At 38.0% G+C, this 19,280-nt stretch overlaps 1 protein-coding gene across 1 annotated transcript in view; it reads right to left on the bottom strand.

Moving 5' to 3' along the window:
- Positions 1 to 996: 996 nt before the first annotated feature.
- LOC307158154 (connector enhancer of kinase suppressor of ras 2) overlaps positions 997 to 19,280 on the bottom strand; it is a 46,931-nt gene continuing 28,647 nt past the window's right edge. The window contains exons 7-23 of the mRNA XM_079870478.1: positions 18,865 to 18,924; positions 15,483 to 15,551; positions 13,922 to 14,068; positions 12,049 to 12,179; positions 11,770 to 11,930; positions 10,378 to 10,458; positions 8,604 to 8,842; positions 8,046 to 8,080; positions 6,566 to 6,614; positions 5,635 to 5,683; positions 5,306 to 5,478; positions 4,861 to 4,934; positions 4,570 to 4,641; positions 4,420 to 4,490; positions 4,174 to 4,256; positions 2,373 to 3,074; positions 997 to 1,352 (exon numbers count right to left, since the gene is read on the bottom strand). Coding sequence (XP_079726604.1) covers positions 1,131 to 1,352; positions 2,373 to 3,074; positions 4,174 to 4,256; positions 4,420 to 4,490; positions 4,570 to 4,641; positions 4,861 to 4,934; positions 5,306 to 5,478; positions 5,635 to 5,683; positions 6,566 to 6,614; positions 8,046 to 8,080; positions 8,604 to 8,842; positions 10,378 to 10,458; positions 11,770 to 11,930; positions 12,049 to 12,179; positions 13,922 to 14,068; positions 15,483 to 15,551; positions 18,865 to 18,924 — 2,418 coding nt within the window. The 3' untranslated portion in view covers positions 997 to 1,130. The remainder of the gene's footprint in view (positions 1,353 to 2,372; positions 3,075 to 4,173; positions 4,257 to 4,419; positions 4,491 to 4,569; positions 4,642 to 4,860; positions 4,935 to 5,305; positions 5,479 to 5,634; positions 5,684 to 6,565; positions 6,615 to 8,045; positions 8,081 to 8,603; positions 8,843 to 10,377; positions 10,459 to 11,769; positions 11,931 to 12,048; positions 12,180 to 13,921; positions 14,069 to 15,482; positions 15,552 to 18,864; positions 18,925 to 19,280) is intronic.

Genomic DNA, 19,280 nt, shown 5'->3' with positions numbered 1-19,280 from the left:
TTTTTTGTAGAAAAAAATAGAGAGTAGAAAGGTTCTGCGTTGGCAGAGTCAAAAGATTGCATTCACGAGTACAATTCACAGTTTTAAACAGAGGATGCAGCTATGCAAATAATATGTTCTTATATACAGACTGTTCTCTGGCCTGATAGCATATAGTAATAATTTTTTAAACCATGCATGAGTTTAGCTATAATATAAATATTCTAAAGAAGCCAAATTAAACACGTTACTACCTGCCAGGAGTTCATCTTTTACCATATACGAACGCAATGGTCATCAAACTCTCAAAAAGAGACTCTTCAGCATCCATCTGACTCGCTTTCTTTCTCTCATTTCTCTAATACACACGCACACATACGCATACACACACACACACACACACACACACACACACACACACACTTTTCAACACTCTTGCTTGCTTCAGAGTTGTATAGAGTAACACAGTAGGGCGGTGTTGCTTGGTAACAGAGTGAAGCCTGTTGCCCATGGCTACATGAGTGCTCTTCCTGCAGCATTCCGAGGGAAGGAAAAAAAAAATCAAATAAACAAATGAACAAAAATCTTCAGAAGATATAAAAAAAGATTCTTTTTTTACTCCAATCAGAGACAAAAATAAGAGATTCGTTTTTATATACGGTCCTATTTTGTTCAACTGGTGGTCAATTAATCTGAAAAGATGATTCTTCAGGCATGCAGCGGGCACCTCACGGGGCCTTTCTTCCATCCGTCTTAAACTGTGGTCGTGATGAAATATTTTGTACAGAGTTTGCAATGAGCCGTAGGTGTGCAGGTAACACTTTCGCTTTCACGACGAGCAGTTCGAGTCACCTTCCGGTGTCAGTGCCTGCGTGTGTGTCTGCAGTAGTTCTGGAAGCTGGGTCACTTCTTTGACATTGATCTTACAGTGTATTGGTTCAATCTGGTGTCACTCACGCTCGGGAGGAGGGCAGTATCAGGTCATCCGTCAAGGAAAAAGTGAAGACAGTCTGGATCCACAGTGTTTTTCAAAGTGTGTGTGTGTGTGTGAGTGGGTTTGAAACGCACAACTCAGGTTATTCATGTACCTTTATGTCTGTATTTTCAGCATGTGACTGTTTGTTTGTCGTGCGGGTGCGTGACAGCGTGTTTCACACGTGCGTTTCTATGAAAGAGTGAGTGTGCATCATCAGCGTTGGCGAGAGAGGTGAAAGGTCGTTGGAATCGCTGGGCGGTTCCAATGGAGCAGAGCTGAACTCACAGATATCCAGGAAGAGCTCGTGGTTACGTTGCTTCCATTCACGAAACTTCCTCGAGGTCAAACAAGGATCGTCTAGTACCTGACTGATTATCGCCAAGTCGCCCTCCTTTGCCTGTGGGTGAAAGGGAGGAGAGAGAGAGAGAGAGAGAGGTGGAAAATAGATGATTCAGAACACGAGATGCTCAATTCATTATTTGTACAAAAAGCATCTGATTGGCTGAAGCGTTTGAAATTCTTCAAGTTACCGAAACGTCACAAATCTGCTTTATGAAGCATAACAGGTTTTAACAAATATCAGCTAGCAGGGGAGTAGCAACAACTGTAATTGGTTTAGCTTTCGGAAATGTCTACATTTCCAATTATCATAAGTTTTATTTTGCTTTGGAAAAAAAATTTAATCTGTTGACACTACAGTAAGCCACCCAATTAATATTCATGAGCTAAGCTGATGAGGTTTATAACTTGTCAAGATGGCAGCTGGCAATGTCCTAGTCTTAAATGTTTATGAAGATCCTCTAGAATTGTCCATTAGATACCTCTAGATTTGTTTAGACCACAGCGATTCACAGACTGTGATGACACTGCAATAATTTTTTATATATTCATTATTAAAAATTGTAATGTACATTCCAAATTTTGGGATCAGTAGGATTTTTTTCTTCTTTTTGATAAAAAAAATGCAAAATATTTCTATTTCAAATAAATTCTGTTTCTGTTCTGTCGAACTTTCTATTTTATTTAAAGAAATCTGACTAATATTAAGCAGCACAACTTTTTACAACATTGATAATAAACAATTAAGCACCAAATCAGCACATTAGAATGATTTCTGAAAGATCATGTGACACTGAACTCTGGAGTAATGATGCTGAAAATTCAGCTTTGCCATCACAGGATTAAATTACATTTTAAGTTATATATAAAAATGAAAAACGGTTATTTTCAATTGTAATACTATTTCATAATATTACCATTTTACTGTATTTTTGATTTTAAAAAATGCAGCCTTGGTGAGCATGAGATTTCTTTTAAAAACATTCAAACTTTCCCGATTTTTCCTGGTTTATAGTTTACTTCCACATTCCAAACCCTGAAGTGTGAAAAGGGTCCATTGCTCCCTGTGTTTTCATACCTTCAGCGTGGAGCGGAGAACCCGTATGCGGTGCAGTCGATCATTTGTGGCGGGGTCATTGCAACGTTTGATGAAGGAGCGTCTGAACTCTTGTTTGGTGGAAGGCCTCTGCTGGCCGAAAGCCGAGAGACTGGCCTGCTCCAGCGATCGGTACAACTCCTGCAGGCCGTCCGTGACGTCAGACACTTTCTCTTCGTTCTCAGGCCTCCTGCTGCTGGCTTTCCTCATCTGCTTTTCCTCCTCTTCCTCCTCCTCTTCCTCATGAAGATGAGTTCTTGGCCTCAGAGTGCCGTGCGTGTGTGTGTGAGTGTGTGTACGAGCGCTGCGGTGCGAGTGTCCTCCGTGTGTGTCGCGGTGGCGTGGGAGGCTCTGGCTGCGCTGCTTGTGAGTGTGATGGCGGGGCCGGGACTCCTCGCTGTCCGTCAATGGAAATGGCCCATCGCGTTCCAGAGGACGCCGGCGCTGGGCGGGAAGCGTGGCCTGCCGGTGCTGGTCAGGTGACAGCAGGGATGGCTCCTCCTCTTCTGCAGTCTGCAGGTAGTGTAGACCTGTGCTGGTCAAGGGGGTTTCAATCAGGTCCTGCCATGAGCGGCGTTCTCGATGGGAGGATCGGCAAGAAGAATGGGACTCCTCGGCAGAGGAATGCGAGAATGTGGAGCCGCTGGAAAAATGACGCTCAGGAAATGGACTGGACGAAGTTCCCTGAGGACAACAGAATCACGGCTCATTAGCATTGTCAATCTATCAGTAAGAGCGCTAGAGGTATAAGAATGATAGCCAAAGAGAGCAACAGAGTGAGTTTGCTACACGTTTTCCACCAATATAGTGTAGGTGCTCAGCAAACCTTTCTCAGAACCGGCCCATGTTTCCAGTGACGTGAGCCCAAAAAATGACGTACTGCAAGTGACTATGTTACTTCATATATTGGCAACAAACAAACATGGTGAATCAGTCTTTGTTCGCAACTCATTTTCTCATCTAAAGTAATGTAATTTAACATCTTTATGGCATCATGAGCTGGATTTAATATGACGTACACTTCCGTTCAAAGGTTTGGGGTCGGTAGGATTTTTGAAGATTTTTGAAATAAGTCTCTAATGCTCACCAAGGCTGCATATGTCCAAAAATGGAAAGTGGTTGGAGTGAATAGGAATAGGAATGGGGCACTTCACTGGGTGCTTGTGTTTAGATTTATTGACTGTAACAAAAACAATCCCAGTACCATGTAGTTTTGTTATGCACTTTAAAGGGATGGCTCACCCAAAAATGAAAATTCTGTCATTAATTACTCACCCTCATGTCGTTCCAAACCCGTAAGACTTTCGTTCATCTTCGAACACAAGTGAAGATCTTCTTGATCAAATCTGAGAGCTTTCTGTCCCTCCATTTTGATAGCTACGCAACTGAAACTTTGACGCTTCAAAAAGTTTATAAAGAGATCGTAAAACTAATCCGTATTCAATTGAACTTTCTGAAGAGACTCGATTGCTTTATATGATGAACAGATTTAATTGAGGCTTTAATTCATTCAATATGAATTGAATTCATATATAAACATTGATGAAAAATGAAATAATTGTTATTTTTGGATGAACTATCCCTTTAAATTAGTTTGAGGCATAATCCTGACTCCTGACCTCTGATGTCACTGGTTCATGATTTGAGGTTTAAATGTCAATAAGGAACCGGCACCAGAACCAGTATGATGGCAGTGTGATGGTGTGTCTGTGCTAAAGAAAATCAAAGAGAGTTTTTGGCTGAATATATGCATATATGTTCGTAGACGTGTGTTTATACTCACAGGCGGGTTGTGGTGGTACGTGGATTCCTGTTTGAGTGTCATAGACCCATCAACCTCATCTTGGTCACTCTCACTCCAGTAATCTAAACAAAAAAAATGACATCAGGATCACATGTACATGACAACAGCAGGAGGATACTCAAACTAGGCTTTTCAACTGCTTCAAGTACAATCATTCATGGAATGGAGTGAAACTATTAGAGTCACACTATGGGCTTATGATAACATCACAGGATGTGATCTCACCTTCATCAGGACGTGGTACTGGATCATCAGGCGTGTAGCCAATCGCAGCCAAGCCTAAACGATTCATCCACCTGCAACAGGAACCATAGACGTGAGAGGAAATAACATGAAGGGACAGCTGAAGTCTGAAAGGGCTCTGAAACCACTAACCTGTTCATCTCCTCTAAATGATCAGTAGCAAAAAAGAAACTCTTAATTTTGGGATGACATGCTTTAAAGGCACTGAAACAAAAAAAGGCAGAGAAAAAGAGATGTTCAGTCACAAATATCTAGTTTACAATCAATTACTGTGTGTGTGTGTGTTTGTAAAAGAGAGATCAGCAGTTCTGCAGTGACCCAGATTCCGCTGGCCGATGGGCTTCAAACACAGACCCGCCCAAAAACCAGCAAACCCAACACAACAGAGAGAAAGAGCTATTATTGTTGTCTTCTAACACTCACTGTTTCCTCCTGCACTCAATCGCTCTGTCTATCCGAAACTCTGGCAAACAGATGAAGCCCTCTGCTTTCTCATCCTGAGCAAACAAATAAAGAACAAGAGAAATCATTTCTGCATCATAACTAGGTGTTAGCATAAATGCAAAGATCAGCATCTCTGAAACTGAGAACATATGATGCACATTTTATTGTTGTGGACAAGAAAACTAAACATCGCATCAGCATTGTGAGCCTGTGACTTGGCCATCAATGAAAGTAGCGAGTACTGAAAGTGCTGATAATTGTTATTAATAATAAGAGAGATTAATTGGGAGCTGATGAGGTTTTTCAGTGATGCCAAAAGTGGAAATGGATCATAAAAGAAGGACATTATACACACACATACACACTATCGTACAGCCAACACACTTCACCACCCGAGGGAAGGGAATTGGGTTTGTTTGCTTACATTCTGGTTGGTGTACCAGTACAGGTTGGAGTCTTTGAGAACGAACCAATACTTCTTCCATTTTTGCGTGAAGTAGCCGGTGGCGTCTTTCTTTTTCCATAGCCAGCCTTCACAGTCGCCATGACCCAGATCTTTGCAGGCAATACGCCTTCTGCTGGCACTACTGAGGGAACCTACACACACACAGCATATTAAATGACAACCACATATGGCAGAATAACTTTGGGATAATACAGTCACACTTTATATTGTTCTTGACAAGCACAGCACAGTGTAATACAACACATTACCTAAATGCTTAGAGTAAACCCAAGATCGCATCATCATACCTTTGCTTTTCTTCTTGGGCTTGGTCCTCAGAGAGGCATAATGTACAGACTAGAGAGAGGAGAGAAAGGACACATGAGAAATATAGGACTTGTTTCATAGATTACTTGTTTCAAAAGGCTCATATTTGCACCATTCTCAGTTGTGAGGATTTCTATAAAAATCATTATCAATAAACAATTAACCTTGCACACCTGAGGCTAATTGATAGGGGCGAAGGCTATAGCCAAAACTCAATATAGAAACAAAAAAATCCCAACTTTTTAAAAGAATCACAATTTTTAGCAACGTTTCAGTCCCATCATGTGGCAAATGCCTGCTGAAGGTCATGTGACGAAACGTTGCTGAATAAATTGTGATACTTTTAACAAGTTGGGATAGTGTGCAGGATTTTTTTTTTTAACTAATGAAATGATTAATTATTAAATACTATAACAGATAAACACGTTCCTTCTTTAGATCTAAATTATTACAAATAAATTCATGTTTATTTTAGATTATAAAAAATTAGTTACATTCTAATTACTGCAAAGTGCCCTGATTTAAATTTAGCATGATTTAATCTAATATTAAAACAAAAACGTTGCAATGTAATAATATAATCAATAATAAATACAATAATAATATAATGGATAATACAAAAATATTAAAAAGTAAATATTTAGTTGTGCCTGTCTAATAGTGCAAAATGTCCAAACCTGAATAATATAATGACAAACCTGGTATTCATCAAATAATTTCTAACTACCGCAACACTTTTTGTTGCCATACTGCAAATAAAGATTCTCCAATGAATAAAGATCTTCTCCAGTGCATACAGTATCTCATCACCTTTTTTTACTGAAAATGTTAAAGTTGCATCTGTACCTCTTGTTCCCAACACTATGTATTCTCATTACCACGACTGATGCTGTAACTGTGCTTGTGGTTTACCTTCCTCATTGATGCCCCTGCTTGTCGGTCAAGTCCTGAACTGGCATATCTGCAGAGAGAGAGAGAGAAAGAGAAATAATATATAATAAAATAAAATGTTTTTTTTTTCCTCACCTATTTAACTTAAATATAGACACAGGTAAATGGACAGGATGCTGGTTTTTGAGGTTGACTTCAAAACTGATTCTAACTGAAACTCCTGCTCATGCTCACGCACCCTCAAACCAACAAACACATACACACCCTCAAACACACACACAAAGTTATGTTTGTTTCACAATATAGTGAGGTCATCTCATAGGCATCCATGGCAAAACACTAAATTTAAATATAAACAAGATTTGGCCAATTTTAACTAGTGAGGTCCAGCTCACTAGTTGGTGTTCAACAGGTTTCACTTCATTAGTGAGGATATTTTTAAATAGTAAGGACATTTTTGGACCTCACAAGTATAGTGATACCTGTACACAAACACACACAGAAACACAATTGTAGATTCATTAAACACAAAATCTTAGCCACCCAGAAGACACTCTTTTATCTAATTCTCTGTATGCATCGTAACAGCAGAGAAACGGAGATCATTCCATCTTAAGACAGACACGTTCCACAGAATGAGACTTCACAACTCTTACAGCTTTAGTCACAGGAAATAAAAACCTCCTGAAGACTGCAGTCAAGGAATTTCTGTTCCTCATTTATAAATAAATGGCAGTTCATTAAGCTCGAACAAAGCTGTGAGAAGCATCCTGATATCCTGTACATCAACAAAACTCTTGAAATGCTTATTCTGAACTTAAAGTGACCAGTTTCAAAGCTTTCAAAGTTTCAAAGCAAATGTTTGGGATAACATTTATTATAGTAAACTGAGGTGGTCACTTTAAAAACTCAAAACTTGCTCCCCAGTCAAAAAAGAACATCTCCAGAAACATCTAGTTCTGACATTCTTGGATTTATGATGTAAGAAGTTGCAAATGTTAACATAATCAGCTGCATTTACACATCAATGACAATAATATTCTGAATCTTGGCCAGTCCAGTCACAGTCTGGTAATAAGGAAGAAGCAGAATTGATACTGTTAATCTAAACACCAGAAGCAATAATAATAAAAATAAAATATGGGGAAATCCACCAAACTTGTGCTCTGTATAGCGCCTACACATCTGGCTGTGTGTAGCACCTGCTGCTGTGAAAATCTTTCTGAATGAGCCCAAATTGCCCAATTATTTAGTGAATCTTTCACAATATAATGCAGGCTATGCAAAGAGGCAACCTACAGCTTGTGTCAGAGCACTTTTCTCATTTTACAAGTGAAGAGGGCGTTTAAAAACATTTTTTGACAAACCAGCAAAAAAAAAAAAAACGTGCAAAAAAGTAACTTTTTGGCAAGTCAAATTCAGCGGATAAAGAATATAATACAAAATCAATAAATAATACCAAAATGTATGCTAAATTAAGGAAGGTGTGAAGTTTACTCACCTATCAGCATCTGCTCGAAGTGTGTCTGCCGTTCTCTGTGGCAATGAACAGAATGACAAATAGAAAGAGAGACAGAGAGGAAGAGAGATTTGAATTTCCTGTTCTAGGTTATGAAAAAAAGGACTGTTACAGAGACGTGTGGTGTGAGTGTGTGTATGTACAATCACATGACAATATAGATCAAATGTATGCTGCGAGATGAGGCAATTCAGAAATTTTGATCACTTATAATAGGTATCTTTAATTACTACATACTTACATAGCAAAAATTGTAAGGCATAATGTACTTATTGTGTTTTGCTGCTATTGTGGTGGGTTACGGGTAAGGTTAGGGACAGGTTTCGTGGTTTGGTTAGGTTTAAAGCTGGGTTAAGATGTAAGGGAATGGTCAATAGTATAATTACTGATTTAACTACATAAATTATTTACAGCTGTAATTACTTGCAGGTATTATTTAAATATAAGTACATGTATGTACACAAATAAGTGCATTGTATCAAGTGATATATTTAAACATCAGGACACAGCAGCTCTGATCAGAGTCGACATTTCACTTACATGGTAGTGTGGCATCGTGTTTGAGTCGGGCACGGGAAAGGGCAGCCCCTCGGGGGGGCCTGTGTCCAGACGCACAGGTGGGGCAAGCATAGATGGACTGATGGGGAAACTGGGACTGCTGGGATTCCGGCTTTTCTTCCTGGATCTCCTGCTTGTGTCCCGCTGGGAAAACTCTGCCTCTTCCTGAATCAACACAATCCTGTCATCACTGAGGAACCGCAAGAGAGAGGAATCAGAATCTGATGGAGAAAAACAGAAGGCAAGCAGGGAGTCACACACTGAGAGAAAAACAGCGTAAGGACTTATAATGGGAGCATGTAGCAGAAACGTATTGCAAAATTGCAAAAGTCTTCATAACTCCCACATCACGTAGCAACTCTGATACCTTCCTGTGTGTGTGTGTGTGTGTGTGTGTGTGTGTGTGTGGGTGGAGGTTTTCTTTCTATTTATATCTGTGCAAGTGGCGCCTACGTATTCTCTGTTCTATTTTAGAAGTTGTGTTTCCACAAAAAAAAGAAACAAAAAAAGAAATAATGAATGAGTTTACATGTTTACAGTTAAGTTGTCACCTCTCACAATCCCCCAAAAAGAAAGTTGGTTACTGTCAATATCACACATCAAGGTTAAATCTTTTAGTTCTCACACATTAAGAACTGTTAGTGAAGAAGGAAAATATCAGCTGAAATTAGATTTCATCTGCTTCAGTTACTAATTAAAGATAACAACTTGGTTAAAGTGTTTATAATAATAATATATACTAAATTAATATTTACAATTTTTAGCAGTAAACTTTCTTTTTATTATTAAGTGAAGGTGATAATCTACATTAATGGACTGTTTCAAAAAAGTTTCAAAAAGCCTAAAAATGTAAATCTGGATTACAATACAAAAAAAATATCACACACACACAAAATACTTTTCTCATTAAAATATATTCAGGGGGGGGGGAAGTTGTAAGTCCTACGCTGTACTGATCAATCAGAGGCAAAGGAAATGGTTGTCTGCCATTCCTCCAGCTTTCTGAAGATTAGGTGGCTTCTTCAAAGAAATCTTTGCTTACCTCAGCTTTCACAAACAAGCCTATGTAACGGTATTTCCTGCTTTTGGTTGCAGAGTTCACTAGAAAAAAATCGCTGCCTTACAGGTTTGTGTTCTCAGTTCCGATGCTCTAAAATGTCAGTTCTATAGTTGTGTGACATTTACTTTCTTTGCAGACGTGTTGTTAGTCAAAGCAACTTACACAAATCACACACTAATGGTAAATACCAGGATATGCAACTGAGAATGACACATGATGTTGATAAACTAGATTTTAATTATCAAGAAGAAGTTTCTAACTAGATTACATTAACATACACACATCTTTGGCATAACATAATTAGATGAGATCATATAGTCACAGATCCCTGAATATAATGGACACTTAAAAAAAAATTGAGAAATATGAGTGGGGCAACTTACCCACTAGTTTATCTTACACCTCTCTTTCCTACTAATACCGTAAGGATCAGAGATGGAGTATTTATGTTAGCCTCACATTACAGACACTGAGCTCTGAACTCAAATCCTCAACATCTGTCTGTTTTTAAAAAGACTGAACTATTAATGCCATTTTTGAGTGAACCACTTTCAAATTCCTTGTCAGATAGCAAAATCGCGGTTGTGCTCAAGTAAAAAGTGAGTCAAAGTGACAATTAAAAGTTTTAATGACTTGGCGCCAGTAGAGTGAACAAAAAGTAATGTAGTAAAGTATGCAAAAAAGTAAAATCATCACCTCTGCTTCCTCTTTTGTAAACTCCAGATTCTTGAGGCTCTGCCAGCCATTCAGTTCCCATGGTAACCTGTCGGAGGTCACCTACAGGCAGAGACATACAACATTTGAGTGTGTCTGTGTGTATGTTCTGGTGCGTTTCAGAGCATCTATCATCTCCTCTGTTAGTGTGTATTAGTGCACACAGTAGCGCAGCTGCAACATACTAAATGGCTGAGATTTGCACTTTTGCAGTTTAAAGCAGGAGGTCCATGGTGGCTTAATCTCCTGTAATGCACTCTGCGTTTATGTCCAGCTTAAAAAAAAGCCATCCAGGCATGATGTAAGACTTGCATTGTGTAACATCGCACAAGCATACTACAATTTAAAAATGCATGGTTGGAAACTGTGCGGTTTGAGTGTTTCATTTATTATTTAAAAAAGAGAATGCAGTATACTATAGTGTATAGAAACCGCATGTAGCCTAATATTATGTTGTTTTGAATCAAGAGTACTGTACAGTACTTACATGAATTAGGATGGCAACAACTAATTGAGAAAATCGATAATAATAATTACTCTCAAATCACTTAAATCCAAACTGTAATACAGCAATTAAAATCATCCTGTCCAGACACAATGCTTTTTTTTAAATAAAATTTGCATACATTGATTTCAGTAAAACAAATACTACCATGATATGTAACTATATATTTTTAATAGATAAAATTTATAATTTCATATTTTATGACAGTGGTTCTCAACTCCAGTCCTTGGGACCCGCTGCTCTGCACATTTTGTATGTCTCCCTTATTTAACACACCTGAATCAGATCATCCGGTCGTTAAGAGAGACTCCATGAACTGAACTGAGTGTGTCAGATAAGAGAGACATACAAAATGTGCAGAGCAACGGGTCCCGAGGACTGGAGTTGAGAACCACTGTTTTATGATATAAAATTTAAATTAACAGTAGAGAAAACTGAAATGACTGAATTGGAATTATTGAAAATAATGGTACAATGCAAAAAATAAATATTCATGATCTGAAAATAGGTCTTGTTTTCTTTATAAAATGACGTAAAAATCCTGCCCATTGATTTATTATTATCAGTGGGCAGTGCATGTTCTTCTACTAATTAGTACAGATAAATCATTTAAATCCAATCATTTTGATCTATACATGTGGAGCTGGGGAAGATGGAGGGTTTCTGAAAGCGTGCAGCACTGCCATAGCTGATGCTGAACAAGTTTATAAAGGTTGAGCAGCGAGCTCATTGGCTACTGATACAGCAGGAACCAATCAGCCTGCGCCATCTAGAGTTTCATGACAGAACTTTATTTGAATTTTCATTTATGTATTTGCATATTTGTATTATCCAAGTATTAGTTGCAGCCCTAATGTGTATGCTCTTACTGTGAGTTGGGGTCCGGTCTCTGCGTCGCAGTCCGGTATTTCTCCCAGAATCCTCTTCCAGGAGGGGGAAGTACTGGCCCCCCAGTACCTCCTGTTCTACGTAATACCCTGGAGAATCAGAGCCAAACACACCAAACCCACCCCGATCCAGATCCTCCTCTCTAAGAGAATGAGAACAGGAGCAAAAGAAAGAAAACAAAAGGAAAAGAGAAAGAAGTTCAGCCAACATGCTAAAAGAGACTAACGGTTTTGGTTTGCATATATTTCATATGTAAATACCTGTGTCCGTAGACAGGGGAAAGAATAAAAACATCATGTCCCCCAGGTGTGTCCACTCCAGGTGAAAGTCCAACTGACCCAAGCGTGCTGGGTGGTGTAGGAGAACCACTGCACGGACTGGTGGACAGCGGCTGTCAATCAAAAGCACGCACAAAATAACATGACTATAACGTTAACAGCACTTTGTTGTTATTATATTAAAGGGGCTATCTGTAGATTGTAGAATTCAGAAACCCTTATTAGTGACACCAGTGGCCGTTAAGTGAACTGCGGCCAGCAACTTATTGCTCGTGCTCTCACTCGTGCACACGTTTGACTGATTCAATGACCTGATATACTCACCACAAAGTTGTTTTTCATCCTTTGCTTACAAGTAAAAAGAAGTTGGAAATACCTTTGCAACTATATACTGTTAACGAACATCCAGACACCGTCCACGCTATTGAAAGCGACGTTCAGATGAATATGTAAATATGTGTTACGTGCTTTCCTCTTAACATAAACACACAACAAAAATGTCAGCGGTGAGAAGGCAGCAGTTAAGAAAGCATCCAATCATAGTGATGAGGATATTTTTTTCACCGGCATCATATCGACAGATGAGGTCATTAAATATTAGTTTGATTATAAAGTATATTTGAGACTATAAACTAGATACATAGATCTGGCTATGTGAGACTATAGTTTGAATTAATTATTTCTTTGCATGACACATTACAGTACAGAATGGCTATTTCGGTATTATCCTGAACAATGTAGCATTCATTTCTTGTGCCATTGAACAAAAGAGAGATTCTCGGCGCGTAAACGTCACATACTTTTGATTTTCCTGGCAGAAACGTCCTTCACATAAAAAACAGTCACCAGGCTTTCATAAACTAGGGAGTCGGGGAAGTCTCGTTTTTTAAGTTCTGAGACAAGCTAATAAAAAACGATTAATCCATGAACATTCGTACATATAGCCCCTTTAATGTGAAGGAAAATAATTACAATAAAATCAGCTATTAAATATCAGACTGATCTTATATTTCTCATGATGGATTATGAAGGTATTCAGGCAGAAATATATTTTCAAACATGAATCATATTATACTTGTACAGTATGTTAGTCTTTTGCAGTTTTTTTCACTAGAGGGCAGGACAGTGATTGGTCACACACACACGTCAAAAGACCTTTGACTAACAGAGGACCAAGAGTGTGTTTCAAAACGAAGATAGTGTTGCCCTTAGCAACCATGAGCGCTGCATCAGTCAGTTAGCAATGAGGAAAAGCATAGCAACAAGCACCAGAAAGCAACCCGGCAACAAGAGGCGGGAGAGACATATATAAAAACACTGTCCATCGATTTATCACTATCATTTATCAATGGGCATTGTTTTATTGCATGTAAACATTTAAGTGCAAATATGCCCTTCTACTCTTTAGTCATTTTATCAGGTTATTCATAGTGCTGTTTTCATGCAGTAATTCACAAGTGTATAATTGTTTATTTAATCATCCAGAGAGGATTGAAAATCCTGTTCTACCACAATTTGATCAGTGGTTATGTCAATTATCATTATGTCCTTCAAATCGCCAATGTGAATTCATTCATGAGTGAACGTCCACTCCGCTCTACTGTGTCGTGACTGTGAGGAGAGGACACATGTGCAAGCTGTTAACTGCATCTGTCTGATACTTGTATCCAGAGCAACCACAGAACTCTGGCTGCCATGGCAACAAGCCGTACGGAACTCATTCAGTGCTCTGAGATGCTCTTTATACATACACACACACACACACACACACACTCGTATGCACTACATATTAAATGGATACACTTGAACAAACACATTGAGCTATCCTGACACACACACACACACACACACACACCTGCAGGGCAAGTGGTTTCCAGCGGGCGTTCTTCAGGAGTGCAGGGGTGGAGCCCAGAGTGTTCTGTGGCCTCTTCTTCAGCGTGAGGATGACTCCACTTGGATCCTCACGAAGACAGTTGACCAAATTCTTCAACTGCCAGCCAACCTTAAAAGATATAGATGATTTAAACCCAAAATTATGACATTTTTGTATTTCTTTTCAAATTCTCATATATATATGACCCTGGACCACAAAACCACATGGGTCACATGGGTAAAAATCCACTCACAAAAATAAATGTTTTATATATTTACGGAAGGAAATTTACTAAATATCTTCATGGAACAAGATCTTTACTTAATATCCTAATGAATTTTGGTGTAAAAGAAAAATCGATAATTTTGACCCATACAATGTATTTTTGACCCGTGCGACTTATGACTGGTTTTGTGGTCCATGGTCACATATATTGTTGTCATGATAGAAATATATATATATATATATATATATGGATATGACAATGTTAATGTATTTGGTATTGGTGGAATAGATCTGCTACACTGCTGCTGTTGATTATTGCTGTTGTTATAGATTATTGGTGCTGCTGCAGAGCAAGTACAGGAACTTGCTGCAGCCAATACATACGCCGATATTTGTCGCTGCACAAATAGCATATCAGTTACCCATAGCCGATCTATACAGGTGGAGCTGGGGAAGGTGGGTTTTTTTAGACGAACTCTGAAAGCACGCTGCAAACTGCTATAGTGAATGGTAACAAGCCATTTAGATGTTGAGAAGCAAACTCATTGGCTGCAGATGCTACATGAAACAATCAGCTTGTGCCAAGTAGTTAACGCTGAAAATATCATCAGCTTGCGTTAAAGACCCATCAGCCTGCTTTATCTAAAGTTTCATGAAAAAACTAGGCATATATATGAATGAGAATTTGATGTATATATATACACACACTATAATATAATCTTTTGTAATATATAACTGAAATTTAAATTAAATGAGAATGTGCATTAATTTTGAGAAAACAAATGTTACAGTGCAAAAAAAAGTTATGGTCCTAAAGTAAGAAATATTTTCTTTAGAAATATATAATTGGTAAAACTTTACAATAATGTCTCATTTATTAAAATTAGTTAACTACCATGAACTAACATTGAGCAACATATTTTTTACAGTATTTATTAACCTTTGTTAATGTTAGATAATAAAAATGTTCATGTTCATAGTTCATAGTGCATTAACTAATGTTAACCGATACAGCATTTGATCTTAAAAATGTATTTGTAAATGTTGAGATTACATTAACTAAGAATAATAAATGCTGTAAAAGTATTGTTCATTGTTAGTTCATGTTAACTAATGTTAACAAATGAAACCTTGTTGTTAAGTTTTCCCATTTCTTACAAAGGAATTTTGCAGACAGGTTCTTGACAGGCTTCATGAGATCCACCTGAAAACCCTTGAGCATCAACTGCCAATCAATATCTGCACAAACAATATAATATCTGCACATTTATGCACTAAGATGCAAGCACAGATGACTGACCCATGCAAAGATACACACCACTGTTTGGTGATTGACCTGAATGACCTCATCGCCGGCATGGATCTTCTTACACTGATCTGCGGGAGACTGCAGGAGAGAGATAGTGAGATTAATAACCCCTGCTCATTATAGAGATAAATCTGACACCAATTATTTACCAAGGCATTTCGGTGTTGTATTATAGTATCATACATGCCTGAATGTTGACCTTTCCTATGAAGAACGTTTGGACGTCTTTTCATCAAAGTCTCACTCATCTGGGCTGCGTAAGCCTAAGTAGATCGTGGAGAGCACTGGTTTCTAACTTTCTACAATCTACTTAGGCTTACAATGCTTTTGCGAAACACAACTCTGCTCATTTCCTCTCTCCACACACTTAGGCATAAACAGCTAAAACATTTATTTTAAAGAATATTTTCATAATCGGTTCAAACATAGTAAGCAGTCATTTCGATGACGCTTCAATGCATAGTGACTTACTGGAGCAACTCAGATTAAATGCCTTTCTCAAGGGTACAACGGTTGGCATTTTCAAACCTTTTGAGGTTTGAACTTACAATTAAAAACTACTAAACCATGCCACACCAGTCCAGAATGTTATTCAGAAGATTTTGCATTTGCTCTGATATGTTGTTCTACAGACTGAATAGACTTAAAAAATCATTAAAAACTGTAAAATCCATTTAGCTGAACAGTAGGCTAAATGTGCATTAGGAGTTAGAAATCAATGAATTCTGTTCTTCCAGCAACTAAAAAAAGGCATGTTTGAGTTCAACCCAATTGAACATCTACATAAATGATTTAACAACAGCACTGGAACAATCCACCATTTCAAGCCTCACTCTAGCCAGCTCTGAAATCAAGTGCCTGCTCAATGCGGATGACCTGGTTCTGCTGTCCCCACAGAAGAGCTGCAGCACAGCATGTGCTTTATAGAGCAATACTGTCTGAAATGGGCACTGACAATATGAAGAAAACCAGACCCGTTTTTCTCCTCCGGAATAAGAAGTCCTATCACATAGCATCATCAATAATGATCTTAGATTTGCCATAAACACTTATACACTCTCAGACAAAAAGGTACAAAAGCTGTCACTGAGGTGGTACCCTTTCAAAAGCTATACCTAAAGAGTGCTAGTACTTCAAAGGTACCAAAAGTGTACATATTAGTACTTGTAAATGGTAACATCCCAGTGACAGCTTTTTTACCAATTTATCTGAGAATGTAGAAGTTTTAATCTAGCAGTAGAAGAACTCACGAGGTGCTTTAAATCATAAAATTATGACAAACCAGTCTGGATAAAATTATTTTAGTTATTTATAACATCACATGTCATGCTGATGTGCAATACATCAACTATAAATATCAAACACTGGCATAAATTAAAACCTTATTTGGAAACAAGCAGAGGTGGTTCAAAGAGTGCTATTGTAACTTTTAAAGGTGCTTTAACACATTTCAGATGTTTTGCCAACATCTGCTTAACCACATAATTAGACTGCGTTATCCCCAACACATAAAGGTATCAAACATTCCATGATTGGCTAAAAAAGTGAAAAAGATGTTTTTTGCTGTTTTTAGAGCCTAAGGCTGTCACAGACTCAGGTGTGATTTCTCAGGACACTTATTTCAGTATTTTTTTTTAATAATAAGACCCATTATGGCTGTTACCGATCAAATTTAGATCCCATTTAGATGTATTTACACAGACTGTTCAATGCGGCTCAGAGATGGCATACATGCATGTACACAGCAATTACAAATACATAATAAACTACGCAAGAGGGTCCTTTCACCATTGGTGCTCTGGCCCTAAATAATACTTTGAAATTGATGTTTTAAAAATAATATTTTGAATACTGAAATAGGAACTTATTTAAAAAAAATAAATCCATCCATCCATTTTCAAAATAACTTTGGATGCTCAGGCCATGGATCTTGGGCAAAAGGAGGGGAACACCCTGAACGGCTGGCCAGTCCATCACAGGGCTTAAGAAAATAAAGTAATAATTTTAAATATGAAACTAAAACCTTTAGAAGGTGGAAGAAAGTCTTAACGAGTGAGTCATTGAATCATTTACTGAAATATTTTCATTCATTTAGAAATTAAGCAACTGCCTGTCTTTATGAATGGGTCATTAAATCATTCACTCAAATGACTCATTAAAAAAAGCAGATTCATTCAATAACAAAACACTGCTGTGTGTTGCTTAGAGATGGCTATTTTTGGCTATTGTATTCACTATTTTTAGTGAATATGTGGACTCTCAAAGCATGTTTAGTTTGTTTTTGCAAAGTGAGAGGCACTTAATAATGTCAGCTCGCACATTATTAAAACAACAATTACGATATCATCATAGGCAATACATATCACACACCCCTAAATGGCATGCCTACTGTATATTCTTAAAGGGTTAGTTCACCCAAAAATGAAAATGATGTCATTAATGACTCACCCTCATGTCGTTCCAAGCCCGTAAGACCTCCGTTCATATACGGAACACAGTTTAAGATATTTTAGATTGAGTCCGAGAGCTTTCTGTCCCTCCATTGAAAATGTATGTACGGTATACTGTCCATGTCCAGAAAGCTAATAAAGACATCATCAAAGTAGTCCATGTGACATCAGTGGGTTAGTTAGAACTTTTTGAAGCATCGAAAATACATTTTTGACCAAAAATAACAAAAACTATGACTTTATTCAGCATTGTATTCTCTTCAGGGTCTGTTGTCAATCCGCGTTCACGACTCCGCAGTGACGCTGCTGACGTAAGACGCTGCTGACGTGTTATCTGGTGCGCCCGAGCTTCGTTTACAGTCTGAGGGAGACGCACGCTGTATTCAAGCTATTCCACATTGTTTGTATTTTGGTATTGCTATATTCTTTTATATATTTTTAATGTTAGCAGCGTCTTACGTCAGCAGCGTCACTGCGGAGTCGTGAACGCGGATTGACAACAGACCCTGAAGAGAATACAATGCTGAATAAAGTCATAGTTTTTGTTATTTTTGGACCAAAATGTATTTAACTAACCCACTGATGTCACATGGACTACTTTGATGATGTCTTTATTAGCTTCATGGACATGGACAGTATACCGTACATACATTTTCAATGGAGGGACAGAAAGTTCTCGGACTAAATCTAAAATATCTTAAACTGTGTTCCGTATATGAACGGAGGTCTTACGGCTTGGAACGACATGAGGGTGAGTCATTAATGACATCATTTTCATTTTTGGGTGAACTAACCCTTTAAATAACCATGGGAAGAAGTGAAGGAGAGCAGCTAATCTTAGGATTTGGATTTGTAGAATTTATATGAAAAAGCTCCTCTCCAATATTTGTTAGGACCCTCACTATAAGACAGGTGAAGAATAAATACAGCTCTGAACTCACATTCTCTGTAGTTCCAGTGATCACATGAAGACCATCATATGTGGACTTGATGTACATGCCCTAAAAACAGGAAAGAGAGTGTTGTGAGATTTATACAGATTTTTCAAACTGTCCTAAAGTGTGTAATTTCCATCACTGAATGGAATTGCAAAAACAATGATTGTTTTCAAACAGGTTTCCCTGTCTGCTATTGGTCACACAAACAAATAGTCCTGCCCCAAACTCACACCATTGGTTGAGTCAATGTTGCTATGTTGGGTATTTAAACAAGCAGAGCAATTTTTTGATAACACCACAGAGCAACAGTGTTTTTCTTTTTAAAGAAATCAACCTACAAATGGCTTTCTTATAGTTGTCTCTGTGATGAGATAAACTTCCTAAAATCCAACCAATTACACCCTTCTGTTATAAACTTT

This window comes from Squalius cephalus (assembly GCF_949319135.1).
Source record: "Squalius cephalus genome assembly, chromosome: 5".
Lineage (NCBI taxonomy): Eukaryota > Metazoa > Chordata > Actinopteri > Cypriniformes > Leuciscidae > Squalius > Squalius cephalus.
The sequence above is the reverse complement of the archived record's forward strand: the minus strand, read 5'-3'. Positions and strand labels throughout refer to the sequence as shown.